At 50.3% G+C, this 23733-nt stretch overlaps 1 protein-coding gene across 1 annotated transcript in view; it reads left to right on the top strand.

Moving 5' to 3' along the window:
• The first annotated feature begins 4500 nt into the window (after nucleotides 1-4500).
• Nucleotides 4501-23733, top strand: part of LOC149360525 (uncharacterized) — a 123591-nt gene continuing 104358 nt past the window's right edge. Inside the window, exon 1 of the mRNA XM_089572372.1 lies at nucleotides 4501-4974. Coding sequence (XP_089428498.1) covers nucleotides 4732-4974 — 243 coding nt within the window. The 5' untranslated portion in view covers nucleotides 4501-4731. The remainder of the gene's footprint in view (nucleotides 4975-23733) is intronic.

The following is a 23733-nucleotide window of genomic DNA, read 5'->3' as shown; positions in this document are numbered from 1 at the left end:
GGCCTCCCCGCCTACTTCGTCTACGAACGTCACTGCTATTTCCGACGGGCCGTAGCCCCTCCCGACTGACGTCACGCGGGACACACAACGTCGCCAATAAGGTTGCGTAACAGGATTCGCGCGAGAGACCGGCACTGAACATCGCTGGGAAGCGCGAGAATGGGAATTAAAAAAAAAAATATTTGTAAATTATCAGCTTACTTCTGAGCACTCAGTTTTACCCGGCATGAACGCTCATCGACCTGTACCCTATATTGCCGTGAATCTTTGTACTGCTTGTTTATTCCTTCTTCAAAGCTGTCGGGACGCAGCTTTATCGCTTTGTTTGTGATGCAAGGCGCGACCACATTTATCTTGATTGATCGCATCCAAGCGGGGCCGGTTCTACGTTGTTCCAGAATGTTCTAGTAACTTTGCAAGGCTTTATCTCAAAAGTTCTCATCAGCTTTAAATAGAGCACTGCCGAGAGCGGCGGGCATTCTGTTCGACAACCGCCGAGCACGCTTGTTGCCACGCCGCCGCCTAGTCATTCAGTCCATTGTGGGTGCAAATCAGCCCAAATAAAGAGTTTTGTTTAAAGGCCATATTCGCTGTCTTTCTGCCCTCCGCATTGCAGTCACCACTACGTGACAATGTAATGCGCACATTTTATAGTTACTTTCAAAAGCGTTTCATGGACCCTTTAATTTTTTTTTCCTCAGCAATAAAAAAGAAGGAAGCGGAATGTGGAAGGGGAAAGTGAGTCACAGCCTGTTTGCCAGCATCCCTCTGGTGGAAAGCTGCTCATATGCCTAAAGGCTAGTTCACATGCAAGCGACTGAGCGATTGAGCGGCGCGTCGCAGCGAAAACTTCCAACTTGTTGGAACCTCGCCGCTCATCGCAGCGACGACTCAAAACAGGTTTTTCCGCCGCGGCGGCAGAATTCGCTAGCATTTTCGCTTGCATGTGAAACAGTCTTAAGACTATTTTTCATTGCATGCTTTTTACGTGTCTCGGGCCTGCGATTTTTTTTTTGGTACTCTGCCACAGAGCGACAAAAATGAAATTAACTGTCTGATACAACTTAAAAAAACGGCAGTCGCTAACACTGGGCCGCGGTCTGGGCGTCCAGTATTACTCCGCTGACCAATTGCAACAGTAAACAAAATCAGCTTTTTAATATTTGACTCTACCAAACAATTCGCGTATTAAAATTCTAGAGCTCATAATATTTTTTCTTATGATAGGCTGCTTGTTTCGGTAACAAAAAACGTTTAAGCAGCGGGCTACTTTTTCGTCGCGGAGGAATTCTGTGCGCGGAGGCTGAATGTGGGCGGAGCTTCAGCGCAGACTTAAGTTGTATCCTGAAGTTCTAAGGCCCTGATGCCGCAATAACAGTATTAGAAGTTCGCTATATACTTCAGCTCACCGACGAAGCGCGTACTTTCGTCCCGATTGCTTACTGATAACAGCTTGAAATTCGTGAGAAACAACGTTCTATCAAAATACGAATAATATATTTAAACTTTACACAGACGCACGAAGCGTCCCCCCAACAATTTCATCGCGACTGGCGCTTTTTCACCTTCTCTTCACCAGTGTGCTAACGCAGCAGTTTATATAATATAACCTACTTTTTTACTTGCTAACCCTAATCGACGATATTTTCTTCAACCTTATTTAAAGGATCTCACTCAGGTGTCGATGATGCCCCCCCCCCCCCCAACATCTATCCCTCTCTTAATATAAATTTCGTATTACACATGACCAATATTGAGCGCATATTGTACTTATGAACGCTTATTTTCTTTCAGGCGTTATCACCGTCATAGAGCTCGATGACAAATTTAAGGCATTTTAATGAAACTTCTAGTACGCCAGTGCAACACGTATCGTCTTGGTTCCTAGCTATGAAGGTTCTCATTTTGTGCCGGCAGTTCTCGGCGGGGAGCGGTTCGACACTCTGATGGTAACCACGAGAGTGAGGCGATTAATCAGCGGTGGCTAGCCGAACGTTGATGACGGTAAACGAGCTGTATAACTCTGACCCGCCGTCACCGGCCGCGTTGCTGAGTTCTCGGCTTCAAAACCTTCACTTGCCATTCATTCTAAAAGAGCGCAAAAAAGACACGGACAACAGGAAGAGACGTACACACGGGCGCTGACTCACAACTAGGATTTTATTGCAGAGACACCACCTTATACGAGGTCTGTTAGAAAAGTATCCGACTTTATTTTTTTTTTGCGCACACCTGATGGATATGAAACAAGCGCGCTTGCATCACGTGACCTTGAACCTTCGTGCGTATGCACGAATTTTTTCCCGCCTGCCGATAGCGTCAGTCGCTGGGACGCAGCATTTCAGTGAGGCGGTGCGCAGTGCTCTCGTCGGTTTTTTATTGCAAGGAAAATGGCGGAGTGACAGGAGCAGCGCTACTGCATCAAATTTTGCCATAAAATGGGCGACAGCCAAGTGGAAACCATTCGGAATATTCAGACGGCTTTCGGTGACGATGCTATGAGTAGCACACAGATTAAGCAGTGGTACAATTGATTTAAAGATGGCCGCACATCGGTGGAGAGCGAGCCACGCTCCAATCGGCCATCAACATGCCGAAATGACTAGGTCATTGCCGAACTGAACGCTGTGGTGATGCGGGACCGTCGCGTGACTATCCGAGAAATTGAGGAAGAGGTGGACATGAGCCATTTTTCCGCACATTTAATTATCACCGAAGATTTGGCCATGAAGAGAGTTGCGGCGAAATTCGTGCCGAAGCTGCTCACGGTGGAGCAAAAGCAGCTTCGCGTTGAAGTCTCATAGGACATGCTGGATTCCGCAAACAGTGACCCAGACTTCATCAACATCATAATAACTGGTGACGAGTCTTGGATGTACAGGTACGACCCGGAAACCAGATCCCAGTCGTCACAGTGGAAGCATTCCACGTCACAAAGTCTTCAGAAGGCCAGCCAAGTGCGCAGCAATGTGAAAGTGATACTGACTGCTTTCTTTGACACCCTCTGTGTGGCAGACCACGAGTACGCACTCCACAGGGTCAAACAATGACCAAACAGTGCTACAGGAATGTCCTTTGTTGACTACGTGATGCTGTGCGGCGCAAGAACCCAGAGTTGAGGTCAACAGGAAAGTGGCGCATCCATCACGACAATGCGCCTCGCACTTGATTCAGACTTTTTTAGCGAAAAACCAGACTCCTGTAGTTCAACAGACTCCTTACTCTCCTGATATGGCCCCTGCGATTTCTGGCTGGTTCCCAAAATCAAAAGGCCATTGAAAGGAGCGCGATTTCAGACAAAGAAGAACATTATGGCTGCAACGACAGCTGAGCTAAACTCCATTCCGAAAGGGGTCTTTTCGGAATACTTCCCAAAATGGCAGCACTGCTGGGAGAAGTGTGTGGAGCCCCAAGTAGACTACTTTGAAGGTGACTAGGTTTGGAACGCTCCAGTTATGCAAGTTTTTTTTTCTACGGCCAAAGGTCGGATACTTTTCTAACAGACCTCGTATAATGTGGGCGCGTAATAAAACTGAAAGTAGTGCGAAAGACACAAAAGGAGAGGGAGTGAAATAATCAAAGCATACTTGTCGTCAAAGGTTTCACATAATGGCAGAAAGATACATCACTACTTTCAGTTTTATTGCGCGCCCACATTATATAAGGTGGTGTCTGCAATAAAAACCTAGTTATGAGTCGGCGCCCGTGTGTACGTCTCTTCCTCTTGCCCGCTTCTTTTTTGCGCTGTTTTAGAATGAACAAACATCAACTCGCCCAAGCTTCTACCTTAGCTTCACTTATCGCCCGGAAGAGGCTCGCAAGAGTACTCAATGGCGAATGCCCATGCGGATGCGTTGCTGCCGATCCAATTTGCGCGAAGATCGTTTTAATAACCTGATTTCAGTGGAGAAGCTGTCGACACTCGCTTCATTCAGTTTCATTCGCTTCGTTAAGTTTAATGTCCGTAGGAAGAGCGGAACAGGAAACAGTGCCGTGGAAAATGTCTCTCACTCATTAAAATTGTCAGCACCTGGGAAATATAGCTTGACACCGCAGCATTCATCGAGTATACATGAATTAAATGCAAGTCAATGCCAGAGAGGTTTTCACCGCTGCTTTCAGAGGGCATTGTGCTCTTTAAAGTCTTAAAAATTAGATACTAGCGCAGCTCTACTGTCTGATAACGCGAGGTGACTGAACGTTGAAGTGGCCGTAATCGAGCTACCTTGAAAACACGCCGCTCTGATTTTAAGTCTCGTCGCTCGGAGGGGTGGGGTAACTTCAGCTCTCAGTAGATTGTATACTGTTGGAGTCAAACGGGGATGGGGGGCGGGTCGTCTTCTCTGAACGCACATAAAATTAGTACGCCCGACCTATTGGTTTCTACCTCAACGCCAACTAATTTGACGCTCCAGATGCTGCCTACAGCGTCTTCTCCGGGAATGCGCACGCAGCGCCGCTGCTCCGACCTGCGGCAGAGCGGCGCGCGCGTTCTCCCTCGGCGGTCGCAGCAGGCGTGCCTACGTGTTCGCACTCCGCTACGCTCGCTCCACGCCTTTTCCCCTCTCCAACATGGCGGCGTCGCTGCGATGAAGGTTCGGTGGCTGGACGCAAGCTGCAGCGGCAGCAGCCCGTCGTCGTCGGCGGCTCGGCGCTGGTGAAGTGGTGTGTGTTTGAAGCAGCGGCTCAAGTGCGGCGGTGCATCGCCGCGACGGATGCGTCGCCGCTACCATGGAATGCAGCGCCGATGTGGTTCTGCAAGTGCGCGACATGGACGCGCTGCACTGCTGCCTCGAGCGCATCCGGACGCTGTTCAACGTGCGGCCCGAGATCCTGAGCGTAGACGAGGCGGGATGCTGCGCGCCGGCCGACCAGGGCCTCGTCGCCGGATACCCGCCGCCGGCCGGCCGCAGCGTGCGGCTCAAGCTCTGGGCGGATACGGCCAGCAAGCCGTCGGCGCTCAAGGCTTCCAAGGTGAGCGAAAAAAAGTCCCGCCGCAACAGCCGGACGTCAACACGACGGCCACCGGCCCGCCTACCGATGCGCGCGAAACGGGCTTTCGATGAGTGGTCGCCGCCGAATCGTGAATCGGAAAGGTTTCTCGCGTATACACTGGACAGGCATGTTTGTCCGCGATCTCTCAGTATCTCTCTCGCGGAGTTGGAGCTTGTGAATTAAAACCCACAGAAAACAACCGACCGAATGGTTGTTGCCAGTCGGACACGGGAAACAGGTGGGCCGGAGAGGTGAAACACCGCGCTCTTGACGTTTTATTTCTTTTTTTTTTTTCTTTGACCGCTTCTGCTTTCTCGTGCCATTTCGCCGTATTGAGTTCGTGTGTACACATTTTTGACGGCTGGGATCGGCGCGCCTTTCCTTGCGAATGGCTCGTCGAGAACACCTTGCCGGCGCGAATTTTGATCATTTTCCCGCTCCTTGCGGGCTCAGTTGAGGAAAACGGAAGCTGGGCGGTTTTTCTGCGCGGTACGTTCTCGATCGCGTCAGGCGGCCGGTTGTTTGGATTGCTGAGGTACTCTTCCAGTGCCCTCGGGCGTAAACGGCCGGCGGTGTTTGCGTATGCCGGGGCGTCGTCGTGAGCGCTTCCGTTCCGCTGCTCTGGCACCTATCCGAGCGAGGCGCCTGTCGTCGCCTAATTGTGCGCGACAAGCAGCGGCGAGCGTCAGCAGATTGCTTCTTTTACACGCACTCGCAAAAAAGTCGAACAAAAGAGGAATAAATGAGCGGCCGGTGAGGGTCTTGGATAAGAAAAGGACCTAGTGGGTCTGTGTGGCACGTTAGTTCTGCTTCGACTTTCTGCGACGTCGCTCGACGTCGGTGGTCGTGTGTTCGTCATTGGAGGCTGATCATCTGCCGTCGAGGTCAGCGCTTTCGTGCGACTTTCGTGAAGCGAGTCATCGATTTTGCGCGCACGGTTGGTTGGCCGGTTTGGGGGGTTTTCCCTTCGTGCTTTCGAACAGGATGCGTCGGAATTAACCGAAGGCGTGTTATGTCATTCCAAGTGTTGCGTAATCAGGTTGTAAAAGTGAGAAAACAAGAAACTGGCCTTGTGCGCGTGCAGCCCGTGTTACGCGCGTTGTGTTTGCAACGCAGACATTTGGGTTTTAGAGTTGTGTTTCGTCTGCTGCGTGCCAAATTTCGTAGAAATGCGTCCTCGCTTACGAGCAGATAGAGGACGGTACTTAATGGATACGTTGTAAAAAACGCGCTGCTTATCTGTTATTTGCTTATGACGTAACCACGATATTAGAAGGCATGGTAATATGGAGCACGTTGCGAAGGGATCGGTTAAAGCGGTTTTTAGTCTTGAGCGTGTTTGTTGCATGTCTTTGAAAATGCCAGGTCCACATGTGGTTTGGGAAGGATTAAATTGGTTTTTGACGAAAGGAAATGGCGCAGTAATTGTCTCAAATCTCGGTGGACACCTAAACCGCGCCGAAGGAAACGGAGGAAGGTGGGACTGAAGAGAAACACACCGTTCTCTGTTTCTGTGAGTATTTGTAGAAGCATTGGTTTATTTTTAGCACAATGGACGATCTGTAGAGCTTGGCCTATAAAAATGCGATTGCCTTATTCTGAGAACACACTTATGCAATAAAGTGAGATAATTATGCAAGACTAAGGAAAAACCATCTTACTAAGCGCTTGGGCGCAGTTTGACTTGGAATCTTAGCTGCCTGTATCGCTTTTATTTCTTTATTATCATCGGATAACAAGCGTTGATAAGTCTAGTAAATTTCTAAGATATGGTGCCGCACAATTCTTGCGTTGACGTCAAAGCTGGCACTCTGCAGCCTAGCTGAGAACAGATATCAGCGAGAAGGGTTAATTGCTTTTTTACGCCTCACGTGCGTTTGAAGCGGACGGTTCAGCTCTCGCCAAGAAAGTGGAGTCTCCCGTTAAGTGCTCAAGTATGTCTATTTAAAGAAGTGGATGATGGCGAAGGATGAAATCCAGTTGCGTGAAGTTAACGGGCACTCCGAATTGTAGTACTCTGGTTGAAACTCACTGTGCACGATGTACTACCTCTTGAGAGGTCAGCACTGCGGACATCTTGGAGGAAAGATCTTTGTGGGAAATCCTTGTGGAGGGCGGCCGACTGGAAATGAGCGAGGTTTCCGACATTTGTCGGAGCCTATACTGAATTCTCTTTTTCTTCTTCCTTCATTTTATCCAACTTGTCTGTGTGGGGTCGATGTTTCTATACTCTAAGCAGAAAGGAGTGAAAATGGGGTAAGCTGTCCTCTACACTCTAAGCGCGAATACACCTATATGGGAGTAAAAGGAGATTAAGTTGTCCTCTACACTTTAAACACGAATATATGGGTGTAAAAAGGGAGTAAGCTGTCCTCTACACTTTAAACACGAATACACCTATATGGGAGTAAACAGGGTGTAAATTGTCCTCCGCACTGTAAACACGAATACACCTGTATGGGAGTAATAAGGGAGTAAGTTCTCTAATGCACACCGTTTTGCGATAGAGGACAATTTTACTCTTTTTACTCCCTCCTGTTTAGAGTGTAGCACACTCTTTTATAAAAGGGAGTGGGCTAGATGAGAGTTTACTCCCACATACGCATTCGTGTTTGGAGTGTGAGTCCTCCACTGCTTCATGTACTGAGCAGTCTCCATTGCCAACTTAGCCCGAAGGTATTCATACAATAGTTATTTCCATCTGTTGAGTGGCCGCCCCCCTGTAGCTGAATGGGTATACACAACATAGACACAGCATCCTGCACGAAGAAGTCATACATGCCGAAGTTGGGTGTGCGATGGGTGTCGTGAGAGTTTGCCTGCCTACCAAATGCGCACTCGACGGGACGTTTCCGAGCATTCAGAGGCTTCCGTGTCGACCTGCGGCTGTGGACGCAACTTGGATTCACCTCTACACCTCCGGGTCCAAACAGCTCTCACAGCTGGGACCACTAACGTCTGGTGAAAGCGCTTCAAAGAAAGCAAAAAAAAAATGGCTGTGGTTTAGCTCTGGTTAACCTATAGTTGTATTGCGAAAGCAATTGAGCGCGTCGTCTCTTCCTCGCTTCGTTCTTTCGTTGGTGCCTCTCTTTCGCGCTCTCCATAACAACTGGAATCCACTGAGGCGAGGCGACACCTCTCCCTCTACCCAAGCGGAGCACACCTGGTGGAGCCAGCGGCGTCGACGGCGGCGCCTTCTGTTGGAGCGCGTCTGCGGCGTTGCTAGGCAACGGCGGCTCAAGGTCGTTCGTGGGCCACGGCATACGGCTAAAGTGCGACCACGCGACGAGCCGAGCTGACTGGCGCGCGTAGTGTTGCTTTCGCAACAAAACGTTTCTGCCGACAGGAAAGACAATGGCCACTGCTTCTCAAGACAGGCCAACGATTCACCTTCATCGACTGCTGGCCGAAGGGTGACTGTTGGGCTATTTGAAGCAAGGGTTCTAAAAAATACTGCTATGTGCTCAGGTAAGCGCCGTGCCACTACGGTAATGAGCTGTCCCCAAATGGAGCGCGGCAGTATATTTGAATGGCGCGAGTTAGGCTCCAGATTTAATTTCTTAATATACCCCCCTCCTCCTTTCTTCGCCTCTGGATGTGGTGCCATCTGGCCCTCCTTGTTCGCAGGTTTGAAAGTGCGGCTCGGCGGGGAGAAATTTTAGTTCACTTAAGATGCCATCGCAACCATCAATGCGTACTTCATTGGATTTACAGTGGCTGCTAATCTGATGGGGACAAAAAAATGCGTACTTATTGGAGGAAGTCTGTAGCTCTGAATGGACGCTAAATCCAGGAATAACACGCAGTTTTTTTTTTTTCACGAGAAGGTGTAATTTCGGCAACCACCAGACTTTGGAATACTTTCGTAGAATTAAATTGTTAGCTACGTTTCACTGACGCTGCGCAGCTCTGGCTTCTGCAAGTCTGGCTTCGAAGCAAGGTGACTAGCTCTATCCGGTCCTGTATACCGTAGGTTGACACAGGGGACACGTCTATGCAGTTTTTTTTTTTGCTCAGTAAAAACAGATTCTGTTGCTCTTTCTGTGTGGATGTTTCGCTAGCAAAACATACATTTACCGCTGGAAGAGTTGAGTGTAAAAAATATGACCCCCTCCCCCCCTCCCCCGCTAATCAAATCAAACTCCTGACTTTAAGACCGGGAAGGACTCCGTGATCACCATTTGAAAGTGAATGGCTGTGTAGACTGACTTCAGGGATCCGCCCAAAAAGCTGTTTTGTCGTCACCGCATGTTTGCTTGTGAGAAGGGCCGGGTGGCGGCGACACCAGCGTTTCATTGGACACATTAGTGAGACAAAGCTTCACACTCGGGGTTAATTAAGGCACTTCACGGTAAACCTTCAGGCAGACACACGAACTCGCTTGAAGTTGCTGTTCGCCTGAGCTGGCATGGTTAGATTTTTCAGCTTCCTTTTTTCGATTGCGGTAGTAACTGTTTTCACCTCCTGATAACTCCCAACGCGTTTTTCTCAGCCCATTTTAGTATTTTGCTTCTCACCTCGGATAGACTGTGGTATACGGCTCGTTCTCCTTCGTTATACACTTAATTGTTTCTACTTTCGTGAATTAACTACACCAAGGCTCTTTTAAGGCCAAATATTGACCGCAGATCCGAATGACGAGAAAGAAATTATGGGACGAATAAGGTTGCTTTGTAGCGCATCGGGCTGGCGTTCCTCGTTTATAAAGATGTACCGATATTCCCCAAGAAGAAAGGATATAAAACTTGCTCAGTATGATGTGTGAGATGTTACAGGAAGTTGACGCTTAGCCGGCCATATTGATTCCCTTTTCGTCAACCTCCTTAACAACTGCCCTGTTGTCAAAATAAAACTCAGCTTCAACTGGCATTCTTGCCAGTGCTTACATATGGGGCTGAAACTTGCAGGCTAACGAAAAGGCTTGAAATTAGATAGAGGAGAGCGGAGATATGAAAAAGAAAATTATAGGTTTAACGTTAAGAAACTAGAATGGACCAGGGAGCAGATCCGAGTTAATGGTATAGCTAGCCTATAGCTCATGAAGAGCAAATGGGCATGGGTATGGCTAGTTGTGCGAAGGGAAGATAACCGATGATGCGTTAAGGTAACCGAGGTGATTCCAAGAAAACGTAAATGTATCGGGGGCAGAAAACAGTCAAGTGGGCAGATATAGGGCAATGCGTTGGCATAACATGGCCGCGGCTGGCACTGAACAGGTCTGATTGGAGATCAATAGAAAGGGGTCTTTGACCTGCAGTGGACGCAGAGGCAGGGCTGCTGCTACTGCTGATGGTGATTGCGATGGCTGTTTTTTTTTTTTTAAATTTCGAAGCGTATCTAATCACTGTGGCGGCCTTGAGTACTGGGGAAGGGGGGGGGGGGGGGCGTAATACCTAATGCGGAATTGACTGGAATTTCACCTCTTTTGCCGAGCAACTGTAAAAGGTCCTTAAATGGGTGGAGGGGGCAAATTTTCTTTTCCGTTTTTCTTTCTTTGTAATGATGCGTGCGATATTATAGTAAACACGCGTCACCGGGTGGAATTCCGCAGAGCCCAGTTATTAATTTATTACTGGCCGACGGTTGTGGCATCGTATGTAAGTGTGAACCCTCGGGAGGCAGATTAAAAGCAGCGACGTAATCGCCGCTTTTCTGTTTTGATTCGCTCTAACTCTTACGCCAATCTGTTTCCAGAAGCGTGAATGACAGCGAGTGAACAACCACCTGTTGCATTTTTGGTATGCCTCACGTGATCTCAAATATAGTGAGATCAGGGCCACCGTTCGACTGTTGAAACTGGAACCGAAACTGCATGTAAGAAATGCAGTAATAATTATTTACCGGGCGGAGGCGAATTTCACGTTGTGATCCTGTTAGCCAATGTCGTACACGTAAAAATCGATTGTTTTTTTTATTGCGAAAGCAATACTAGTTGCACTTTCAGCCCGTCGCGTAGCGAGGCCGGTAGCTAGCATATTGTATTGTATTGGATTGTATTGTGTTGGATTGGATTGTATAACCGATGCATCACCACAAGTCTAACCACAAGCACCACCACCAGCTACACTACCAGCTGAACCATGGCGTAGCTACGGATATTGCTTTCGCAATTACCGGGCTTAACCAAGCTGAGCCACAGCCATTTTTTTTTATTCCGGATATATTGTTGTTTATCAGGCAGCAGAAGTGTGAGTTTATTTCTGAGGAAATTGCGTTAAAAAAAATTGCCGCCACTCGATTCAAACTAGTGACGTCGACACCGAAAAGTACTCCGTGATTCTTGTTTTCTAGTCGGTGGTGTTGTAACCTAGCCTCTGGGATCCGCAAACAAATGAACTGCTTCGATACACTGCAGTCTATTTGCAAAATCAGACGACGGTGGCGTCACCTTTATTTCATTCTTTGGCTTTTTATAATTTATAAAAGCTCCCTCTTCAGTTTAGCTAGGTATAGAATGTGTGTCGTTAGAGTGCACCCAATTTATCGATTAAGGCCAACTTCACTTTGTCCTCAGTATCCCTTTAAGGAGTGCACAACCGCTAATCTGATGTCGCGAAAACATTGGACGGTGTACATATATTAGATTTGTGGTCTATATGAACTACTGGTGTAAATTTGTGGTCGATCGTGGTTGTACTCAAATGCAAAGAGCCATATAAGGAGAAAAAATTATCTTCTTAGTGAAGAGCCGCAATAAAAGGGGGGGGGGGGGCAATTTTTTAAATTTCTTGCAGCAAAGCTTGTCATAACAGTGAATCCCACTCATGCAGCCGTTGCTCACTGTTCCCCTGCATTGCGATACCCCATTCGTGAAGCAAGCACCTTGAAGTCCGGCTTGAATGTCGTGGTTGCAGTACGGAGCAGCTCATTTAGGTGTTCCTTAGTATTGAGAAACTATTCGCTTCACGCGCATTATTTCGCGTATTCTCCGCAGGATGGCGCCAACTGTCAAACTGCCTGCGTGCGCCTCTCTTCTGATGTCGGTAAGGAGTTGGGAACTCTGTCTGCCGCGCTTCTTCCAATCCTCGAGGTTTCCGCGATTGCACCCACAATCTTGTGCAGTGCCATGGCGAAATTCTAGAGAAATTTAAGGAACATTTTAGTGTTGTTTGGTGAGAACAATAAACAGTTTTCTGCCACTTGCGGCGCTCTAAATGAAATGTCCCTGCACGGGGACGTTGGTTTCCTGTCCTGCCAGTTCTTGATCGGTTCCGCGTGAAGAAACGTTTTTTAAGCATGAAATGCTTTTAGCTCCCGTTGTCGGCATTGTGGTGACGTCACGCCAAAACCGAGAGCCATCATCCGGGCTCTGAAACGAGAACATCCGGGCACCGTACGAGACTTATCGAGATTCAACGAGACTCTCTAAGCCCTCCTACGGGACCGGCATACAAGCGCCGGTTGCTCTCCAAACGAGTCACAAAAAATAACTGCTGCCAGTGTCTTCTCAATGTTTATCAAGATATTGCCACCTAGCATTGCCAGGTGGCGCATAGCTGCTGACGACGACGAAGAAGGGCTCGCGCCGTGTGGAATCTGTCGCCCTTGCTGCCCCAGCTTGCGTGGCCTTGTCTGTCTTCGCACTTGTTATTAAAGCCCCCCTTCGTCAACAAGTACGTTACAGTTTGGTGGAGGTGCTGGGTACCCGTGAACCCATGCAAGAGACCCCTCCAGGCAGCCGTCGCGCCAGCCCTGTACCACTCGACACCCCGGTACACCGCTTCAGTCGGAGGATCCAGGGACTGCCTCCGGAGGTAGGACTAGTAGAGAGCGGCGCCATGGAGACAGCCGCTCCTTCTCCTCTGCAAACTGCCGCTGCCGCGCCATCTCACTACACCCTGCAGACTCCGCGGATTCCCAAGACGTTCCGTGGGGAACTTTTTGAGGATGTGGAGGACTGGCTCCTTCATTTTGAGCGCGTAGCTGCGTTTAACCAATGGGACGACGCAGCCAAACTCCGGAACGTTTACTTCAGCCTCGAGGATGGTGCTCGCACCTGGTTTGAGAACCGAGAGGACGTTTTAATCTCGTGGCATGAGTTCCGTCGTCGGCTGCTGGAGGCCTACACAAGCGCTGATCGTCGTGAACGAGCTGAGCGTGCACTACAATCTCGCATCCAGCTGCCGAACGAAACTGTCCAGATGTACGTCGAGGACATGACGCGCCTATTCAGAAGAGCTGACCCGGCCATGCCGGAAGACAAGAAACTCCGGCATTTGATGCGTGGCGTCAAAGAGCAGCTTTTCGCAGGCCTCGTGCGCAGCCCACCATCGACCGTTGCTGCATTCCTTACAGAGGCCACAACGATGGAAAAGGTGCTGCAACAACGTTCTGCGACCTACGACCGGCCCGTGCATGCTGCTGCTGTCACCGCATCGTTTGCTACCTCCGGGAGCCACCCTGACGATCTGCGTGAACTGATTCGCACCATCGTGCGTGAAGAGGTCCTGAAATTTTGCAGCCCTTCGCAGCCAGCGCTAGGTTCGATTTCTGCTCTTGTTCGCGAGGAAGTGCAACAGGCGTTCAGGGCTCCTGCTGTCGAAACACCTCCTCTACCAGGAGAATGTCACCGCCCCACCTATGCTGAAATTGCGAGGCGCCCGGCTGCGGTTTCGCCACCACCGTTTCCGGTAACGCCTCCTGAGCCGCGGTCATCCGTGCCACCAGTGCAGTATTTCGACGATCGCCGAGCGCCCTTGCGGAAGGCCGATATCTGGCGCACACCTGATAACCGGCCACTCTGCTTTCACTGCGGAGAACCAGGACATCTCTACCGTAACTGCTCTTATCGACGTCTCGGTCTGCAGGGCTTTCGAGCCGATTCACCCAGACCCCGGTTTGGCCATCGGCCCCCTGCCATTGAAGATTTCCTAGCGGAACAGCGAATTTCAGCCCGCACGCCGCATCAGCCGCGCTCATCGTCTCCGAGGCGCTCTTCCCCGAACCCCCACAGCTCCTCGCGAGCACCACAGGGTCGCTCGCCCAGCCCTCGTCGGGAAAACTGAGACCGGCGACCTTCGGGGGCGAGGTCGCTGGGAGTCGCTGCGCTGAAGACCTCCCGTCGCCGCCGCTACGTTCCGACCGTGAACAGATGGCACCGTCATCCGACCTAGACAGCCCCGTTTCTTTGGACATACCTGTTCTTCTCGACGGTCACAGAGTCAGTGCATTAGTGGACACCGGGGCCGACTATTCAATTATCAGTGATAAATTGGCGACTCTTCTGAAAAAAGTGCTTACTCCATGTTCTGTGGTGCATCTTCGTACAGCCGGTGGTCATCTCGTTACCCCAAAGGGCATTTGCACGGCTCGCGTTCAGATTCATGGATCTACGTTCGTCATCAGTTGTGTAGTTCTGTGCAATTGCTCCCGCGATCTCATTATCGGCATTGACTTCCTGCGGGAGTATGGTGCTGTGATCGACCTCCGCCACCGAATCATCAGCTTTTCGACCAGTCAAGCCACCCACCTCGCCGACTCTTGCCACCGCAGTGCCGCCCTTCGTGTTTCTGCTGACAGTGTCACGTTGCCGCCACGGAGCAGTGTTTTGGTTGAAGTCGCCTGCAACGACTTGCATGACGCAGAAGCAGTCGCCGAGGCTAACTGTTCACTCCTGCTTACTCAAGGCATCTGTGCCGCTCGCAGTCTATTAACGCTTCGTAGTGGCCGGTCTGCGGTGCTGGTCACAAATTTTTCTAATGAGTACCGACATCTTTTTGCAGGAACCGCTATTGCTTCTGCCGAACCTTTTATCGATACTCCTGTTTGTTTTGCTTCCGCGGCAGCCGGCACTGACGAGCCCTCCCTTGAAAACGTCGACATAAACTGCCACCTGCCTCGGGAACAACGACTGGCTTTGGAGCTTCTGCTGAAGGAATACAAGCCGTGCTTCGCTTCTTCCTCGAAGGTTCGTCAAACACCCATCACGCAGCACCGCATCATCACCTATGACGACGCTCGCCCTATACGACAGCAGCCTTACCGTGTTTCTGCTAAAGAACGGGCAGTTATTCAAACCCAGGTTCAGGAAATGCTTGATGATGGCGTTGTTCAACCTTCCCAAAGCCCGTGGTCTTCGCCTGTCGTCCTCGTTAGGAAGAAGGATGGCACTCTCCGGTTTTGTGTCGACTATCGCAAACTGAACAGTGTGACCAAAAAGGACGTCTACCCGTTGCCGCGCATTGACGATTCGCTGGATAGATTACGGCGCGCTAAGTACTTCTCATCTATTGACTTGAAGAGCGGTTATTGGCAAATTGAAGTAGATGAACGGGACCGCGAAAAAACCGCTTTTGTGACTCCAGATGGCCTCTATGAATTCAAAGTGCTTCCTTTCGGTTTGTGCTCCGCCCCGGCTACGTTTCAAAGGATGATGGACACCGTCCTCACAGGCCTCAAGTGGCAAAGCTGTCTTGTCTACTTGGACGACGTCGTCGTTTTTTCGGAAACGTTTGATCAACATCTCCAGCGCCTGCGGGCTGTCCTCGACGCTCTCCGCTCGGCTGACCTTACCCTGAAGCCCCAGAAGTGTCATTTCGGTTACGAAGAGCTCAAATTTCTGGGTCACGTTGTGAGCGCTGAGGGAGTGCGGCCAGACCCCGAAAAGACTGCCGCCGTCGCGCGCTTTCCCGTTCCAACCGACAAGAAAGCTGTCCAGCGCTTCCTGGGTCTCTGTGCGTACTATCGGCGCTTTATTGCGGACTTTTCCACGATTGCCGAGCCGTTGACGCGTCTCACCAGGAATACCACCTCCTTTGTCTGGACCTCTGAGCAACAGACCGCTTTCTCTACGCTCCGCCAGCGCCTTCAAACATCTCCCGTTCTTGCGCACTTCGACGAAGATGCCGATACCGAGGTTCACACCGACGCCAGTAACATCGGTCTTGGAGCTGTCCTTGTTCAACACCAAGAGGGCCTTGAGAGGGTTATCGCCTATGCTAGCCGTACTCTCTCCCGCGCCGAGAGCAATTACTCCACGTCTGAAAAAGAATGTCTTGCGGTCGTGTGGGCCACCATGAAGTTTCGCCCTTATCTATACGGCCGCCCATTCAAAGTCGTAACCGATCACCACTGCCTATGCTGGCTGGCAAATTTGCGAGACCCATCTGGACGCCTGGCACGCTGGAGCTTACGGCTCCAGGAATTTGACATCACTATTGTCTACAAGTCCGGCCGCAGACACGAAGATGCCGACACACTGTCGCGCGCACCAATTGATCCTGGCGAAGCAGCGCCCGATGACGACAGCGGATTCCTTGGTACGCTCACCGCCTCCGACCTACTGACCCGGCAGAGGGCGGACTCGGAACTTCGCCCTCTCATTGACGGCCTTGAAGGTAGCAATACGGCTATACCTCGCCACTTCTCTCGACGTCTTGGCTCCTTCTGTTTGCTGCAAGGCCTCTTGTACAAGAAGAACTCGAGAGGCAACGATAGACCTTACCTTCTGGTCATTCCAGCCGATCTCCGAGCTGACGTTCTTTTCGCCTGCCACGATGAGCCCACATCTGGCCACTTGGGCTTTTCACGTACGCTCGCCAGAGTGCGGAACATGTACTACTGGCCTGGACTTTCTGATGATGTCAAACGCTACGTTAAAAGCTGCCGAGAATGCCAGCGCCGGAAAACGCCACCACTTAAGCCGGCGGGTTTTCTCAAGCCCGTTACAGCCCCTCGCGCTCCGTTCGACCAGATCGGTATGGACCTCCTCGGCCCTTTCCCTTTGTCGCACGCCGGCAATAAGTGGATCATAGTTGCTACCGACTATTTGACTCGCTACGCCGAGACCAAGGCGATCCCTCGTGGCACAGCTTCCGAAGTCGCGGAGTTTTTCATGCACAACATCGTCTTGCGACACGGCGCCCCATCGCACGTCATTACCGACAGGGGGACGGCGTTTACAGCGCAGCTAATCGACCACATCTTTCGGCTGAGCTGCACAACGCACCGAAAGACCACAGCCTACCATCCGCAGAGCAATGGCTTGACCGAAAGATTGAACAGGACCCTCTCGGACATGTTGTCCATGTACGTAGATGTCCAGCACAAAACTTGGGATGAGGTCCTGCCGTATGTCACCTTCGCCTATAACACCGCCCTGCAGGAAACTACGCGCTTTACACCGTTCCGCCTTGTGTACGGACGTGAAGTTCAGAGCATGCTTGATGCCATGCTCCCGTGCCCAGAGGATGACCAACTCGACCCAGACGCCCAACAATTTGCCCAACGTGCTGAAGAAGCCCGTCAGCTGGCCCGTGTGCACATCGGGCAACAGCAGAGCACCGACGCGCGCCGTTACAACCTTCGCCACCGACAGGTTGACTACAAACCCGGTGACCAAGTCTGGGTATGGACTCCTGTCCGTCGCCAAGGCTTGTGCGAGAAACTGCTCTGCCGCTATTTTGGCCCTTACAGAGTGATCCGGCGTGTGAGTGACGTAAACTATGAAGTGGTTCCGGACGGTGTTGCGCAACCCCGACGCCGACAGCCCAGCTCTGACATTGTGCACGTTGTACGGCTTAAGCCGTACTATACTCGGTGACGCAGACGTGTTGATGTCTTGGAACGGTTCACTTGCGGAACTTTGCTCGTTTCTTGTTTATTTTTTGTTTCGTCGACAGCGCTCTTTTTTCATAAGGGGGGGAATAATGCCACCTAGCATTGCCAGGTGGCGCATAGCTGCTGACGACGACGAAGAAGGGCTCGCGCCGTGTGGAATCTGTCGCCCTTGCTGCCCCAGCTTGCGTGGCCTTGTCTGTCTTCGCACTTGTTATTAAAGCCCCCCTTCGTCAACAAGTACGTTACAATATCAGTCGAGCTGTGCATTTGATAATGAACGGAATTATAATTTACGATTTCTAATAACGCGTGGAAAAAGCACATACATGCCACAATACACTTCGTTGTCATACGTGATCTGTTAGGGGCTTTGAGAGAAGGCCGCTTAGAGAAAGGGGGCGAGAAGGGCTTTCGGCGGAAAACTTTCGCTCCCTCCCCAAGGATGGCGCTGCGGTCCCAGACATGTAAAAGACCGGCCGCTTGGCCTTCAAGCCCTTTCCCCCTCTGGCAGGCAGATGTATACACGCTCGCGGAGTATTCGAACGCGTTGCATATCCATTCTTGTCAGGCCTGCGTCTCGTCGTGTCCGCGTACGCTTCTGCATCGTCCTGGATTTCAATGCCGCCACCGTCACAGCTGCTTAAGCCGAGCAATGGAGCCTGTGTTAGGCCCGTAAACATTTCGTGCTTACTCTACTCTCGGCTACGGGAGAGGCGCAATTTTTTTCTCTAAGTGTGCAGCCTAGAAATTAAAATGCTTTTGTTGTTTGTTTCAGCTCTGCCTATTAGGAACTAGGTCGAAGAGATTTTTGAGGTCAGTTTGTGACCGTGATAACTCCGATATATATCAGACTGTGAAAGTGAAGGAGACGATACTGACGCATACGACTGTGATACCGAGGAGTACACTGATGCCTCTTCTGGCTGCGACAGTGAAGAACGAACCCATCAAACTTCACACGTGTTTTTTTGTGGAGAACAGCGAGTTCAGCTCCAGAGAATGATGTCCTGGATCCAGAAACCGGCTTTTTTTTTTTTCGGGGGACAGGCGTGACTTCTCACCACTGGAATACTACAAGCAGTATGCGAACGAAGAGATGCTTGGACAGATGCTTGCTCAGAAAACTGACCATCGTATGCACAAGGAGTTTTGGGTTGTTCCGTGCTCATGGGAGTAATAGTATATCCAAGAATTCGTTTTCTCTGGAAGAAAGAAATGGCTGTTAGTGCAATAGCGGACATCATGCCAAGAGATCGCTTTAGAGAGTGAGAGTGACGTCATCACTGAAAGTGAGAAAAAGTCTGAAATGCTGTGGAAGTTTGCAGCCTTTGTCGAGAAGGTGCGGAAGAGCTGCTTGTCCCCGGAAAGACCAAATTGCTTTTGCGTCGACGAGCAAATTATCCCATTTTCCGGTCGTTGTCCTGTGAAGCAGTATGTCCCAAACAAACCCCACCCAGTGGGACTCAAGAACTTTGTTCTAGCGGGAAAGGACGGAGTGACTTACGGCTCCAAAATCTACAAAGGAACATACACCTTTCCAGACTTCGGCCTTGGTGTGTATGGGAACTCAGTTCTGACACTTGTGGAAACTGTTCCATTGTGTTCGATACTGCACATTGACTGCTGGGTTTCATCCGGCTCTTTGACGGATGAACTACTGAAGAGAGAGAGGTCTTTGCTACTGGCACGCTTATGAAGAAGCGACTTCCAAAAGAAGCGCGCCTGACGAGTGACAAAGATTTTGGGAAGCAATCACGTCAAGCACGACATGGCTGGACAAAAAGCCTATTCTCATGCTCTCTACATCCTTTGGAGTCGACCCGGAGCACACCTGCAAGAGGTAATGAAAGAATGAAAAGAAGTACATGGATGTTCCGCGCCCAGCAGTAATAAAAAAATACCATGACAAAACGGGCGGAGTAGACTTAGCAGACCGAATGATGGCTCTGTATGCGCAAAGAAGCCGAACAAGCCGATGGACACTGCGTACGATACGAGGGACAACGGCGGTTACGAGGGACAACGGCGACGCCGCGAAACGCAGGAACGGGCGCCAAAGAGCTGCGCTCTAAAATTGCACTCCTCAAAGTTTACACTCTCGGGATTTCGTGTCGACCGTCTGAACGCAAAACCACAGCGCGTCCTAGCGGTTGCAGCGTGAACCACAGCAAGAAGACAAGGCCTGTGGGATGCTATGTGGGACACCGTGCGTCACTGCTCCGGCGGCGCCACACCCCGCATTAGAAGCGGAATCCTTCAAATGCTGTCATGTAGAACGCTCAGACTTTGACAAGATCCCGTTTGGAGGAGCTGTTCTCATTTTGTTTTGAAGGTCAATATATCAGAAAAGAGAGACGAAGGCCTGTGAGGAGCAGTTGGGCCACCATCAGTGAAGGGCATTTTCGCTCTATTGGCGATCAGTGGTCAGTTGGAGTGGTTGCACTGACGGTGCAGTGGAAGTAAAGCTGCCGCTCTCTCAGATTCTTCCCCGCAGAGGGAGAGAGCGAAAAGTTCGGCAGTTTTAATGCAGAAGTCCATTTTTGAGCTTTACCATGCAATTTTCGAGTCGGGGAAAATAAAAAAAGAAGCGTTTGTATTTCAGCCACTTGGAACCGTTACTGTGGCTGTAGTATGATACAACTTAAAAGAAAACAGCAGTTGCTAACACTGGGCCACGGGCCGCGGTGTCCTGTATTACTCCGCTGGCCAATCGCAACAGTACACGAAATCAGCTTTTTAGTGTTTAGCTATCTTAAACAAGCCAGGTATTAAAACTCTAGAGCTTATCTTTTTTTTTTCTAACGATAAGCTTCTTATTTAGGTATACAAGAAAAGCTTCAACTACGGACTACTTTTTCGTCGTGGAGGAATTCTGTTTAGTGGTCCTGAATGTGGGCAGAGCTTCACTGCAGAGTTAAGTTGTATCCGACTGTAATAAGCAACTTTGAGAGCCGTACCACGTTTCACTTCGTTTTCATTCCATTCGGTTGTGACGTCATTCGCGAAGAAAGCACCGGGAGGGGGGAAAGCAAACGACTGGTCTTACAGGCCTTTAGCCACTCTACCACCACTGTATTTACTCTGGCCGTGTCACGTGCGCCATATTCCGCCGATTAGTTGGGCATCCACCGCTCAGTTTCTTTTTCGAGGCGGAAGCAGCGCTTATAAAAAGCTCGTCAGACGTGTAAAACGGGTCGCCTTGCTCAGTCATTCGTTGGTGTCTGCGCAGGTCCGCCAGGTCGGCTTTTTTATGCAAAGAAGTGAGTGCATCATGGGCGTGATGCTGCCACGGCCAGTTTGTGACGTCAGCACCCGCGTCCTGCGTCACCGGTAGGAGGGGCCATGGACAAGAACCAAATGAAACAGGAACGAGATATAAAAAAATTGACAGTGGCTTAGCTTGGCTATGCCAAGATATACGTAGCGGAGGCGAGCGCAACGACGAGGCGCGCGGTGTGACGTCATACCAAACGGCGGCGGCGGTGAGGGGCGTGGTGTAACGTCATGCCAGATGGCGCGGCGAGAGCGCGGCGTCCGCCAGCTGCGGCGGTTGCTAGGCAACGGCTCAAGGTCGGTCTCTGTGCCTCCTCGGAGCACCGCCAAGTTCGTGGCCAATGTAGCTTTCGCTACAAAAATATGGCCCCAGTTTGGTAACATAATGGACTGCCGATTAAGCGACATGGCCAGTGTCCAAAGGTTTCCACGGTAATTACCTCATTTGTGCCATTTCTAGCCGAAGTGTTAGATTAAGTGTTACGAGACAAATAGCGAGCGACACTTTTTATTGGGCTTTCCATTGGAGTCATAGTGCTGCCACCTGTTGGGCGCGTGCCGAATGCTGAACCGCCAAGTTACGGCACCGCCGGAAAGACGGCATATAGAGTCCTTACTCCTGGTGGTGGTGTTCATTAGATTACCATCCGCATTTTCGGCCGCTCGAAAAAGTTGTGTTATGCCTGGGGTGTTAAAGGTCGCCGCTTCACTAATGTCCTCCAGCACGAATTTTTGGTCTACGTTTGTTAACAGCTCAGTTATATGTCGTCAAATTTCGAATTTCGGAGTCTCTGCGCCTTTAAAGCCCTTTACTATTGTCACATTTTGGACGCTCAAAGGTCGACGCTGCTCCTCTAGCCATCAAGGCACTCTAGCTGTTCCTAAACCTGTTCCGTTACTGTTCTGCCGACTGCCGACGGGCGCGAGAATTTCCCTTGAAGGCGGGGGAGCTTCCGTCTCCTCCGTGACATGTAACATATTCTAACCAATAGCCACATCTTAACCGACATCCGCAGACGTGTGGCACGGATGAGAGTGAGATTTAAAAAGAAAGAAAAGTTGCCGGAAACGGCTACGAACTTACACCCGCGATTATGGGTTCTGTGCTGCGTGTAGAGGTGTATTTTTTGGGCTCAGGTGATCATGGCAACATAATTTAGCGACTGAGCGAGTTTAGGTGCGTTCCTCAGAAGGCGTTTGAGGGCCCTTTTTTTAAGGCACATTTCGTACTCAACTGCCCACTTCCAACGTTAGGAATTGGAGGAAACTATGTTTTCTTAGGTATAACAAATTTGCTAGACCACGGCCGCCTAAGTCGGGCGCACGCTAGCACGCCTAGTTACAAAAATCTTCCACAGATGGCGCCAGCTGCGCCAGCGATGGAGAGAGGGTACCGCGGATGGAGCAGCGCGCGAAGCGGCTAGGCACACCGCAGGTAGGGTGTCGGGCAGCCAACATATTTGGCGGACTGACACACGCTCCGCACTTGTAGCCCCCCTCTGCCCCCGTTTATTGCCAAAAAAAGCTGTCGCCCAGGAGACGAAGATAGCACAGACAGACAGGTAGGTAGGTTAGATGGACGGACGGATGGACGGAAGCCAACGATCATCGAAACCAAGGAGCATAAGGGATGTCTTTTTGAAATTTTTGTAGTTTTTATTACTGAGAGATTAAAAAGCAGAAGAAAAAAACCGCATTCTGCAGGTGGGATCCGCACCCACGTCCTCTGAATTTTGGATGGATGGCGGAAGCCAGCGATCATCGAAAGCAGGGAGCATAAGGGATGTCCTTTTTTTAATTTTTTGTAGTTTTTATTACTCAGAGGTCAATAAAAGTCAAAGAAAAAAAACACGTTGGTGGGATCCATACCAACGTCCTCTGAATTTCGCGGCCGCTGCTCTACCAACTGGGCTACGGCGACGGCTTTTCAATCTTGTGCTTTTTGGGTCTATTTATTTGAGTGTAAGGGAACCTTGAGAGTTGATAGACAGACAGATAGCCTCCCCTTTTTAGCGGTGTGGTGACAGATGTCACCTAGCCATTAATTCCTAGCGTGCTCAATATCTTCGGATTTTCTAGGTAGAGTTACTGTGTAAGTACCTAGAGTTCCTAGGCCGCTCGCTCCTCTATTGAACAAACGCTGTCACATGGTTGAAAAGCATCCATGAATTGCGGAGAAGCCAACTCCTTTGCATCGTTCAGCCCCAGACCGTTGCTGGCAGTAAATACGTGCACCTACTGTTCTCGTACTTTGCCGCATTTTTTTTCCCCCATAGCACATGTCCACGGAAAACGGTGTTTCCTTATCAATAACACCCAATTTTATCACAGGCGTTAGCTAAATAATTGTTAGAAAAGAAAACGTTTGCGATTTGTGGCGTTTACAAGAGATGGCGCCACCCATCCCGATGGCAAGTATTTTGTTCGTAACTCACTGAGGTAGGCCCCGATGCACCTGACGCATTACTAGCAAGCTGCGACCTTCAGTGCAACAGTAATTTGAATAAAATAAAAAAAAAAACGTTTGGCAGCCACCAACAAGCGGATTTATCCTGCACTCGCTCTAACCACTGCACCAAGTCCGTCTCCTGCACGCATGAGTTGCGGCTTTCCCTCATAATTTGGATGCTTTTTGCCAGCTAGTCCGTTGATGCGTGGCTTCAGAACTGGATTTATTGTTGACAGCGCGTAAAGGACCTATGCTTTGTATCTCGTAGGTGGACCACCGTAGTCCGCACTATATTCTCACGTGCACTTCGCGTCCTTGCTTTCTGTCAGGGTTGCCAACCGTGTGTCTCTGTGTAAATGTGACATTCGCCGGCACTGTCCGAGGCAACATCCATCGCATTCGCCGCGATGCTTCCATACGGCCCTCGTTGCAAAAAGCTGTACTCTGATAGGTTCTAC

Source organism: Amblyomma mixtum, chromosome 2 (genome assembly GCF_055824585.1).
Source record: "Amblyomma mixtum isolate Tamu chromosome 2, ASM5582458v1, whole genome shotgun sequence".
NCBI lineage: Eukaryota > Metazoa > Arthropoda > Arachnida > Ixodida > Ixodidae > Amblyomma > Amblyomma mixtum.
This window is presented reverse-complemented; position numbering and strand designations above follow the sequence as displayed.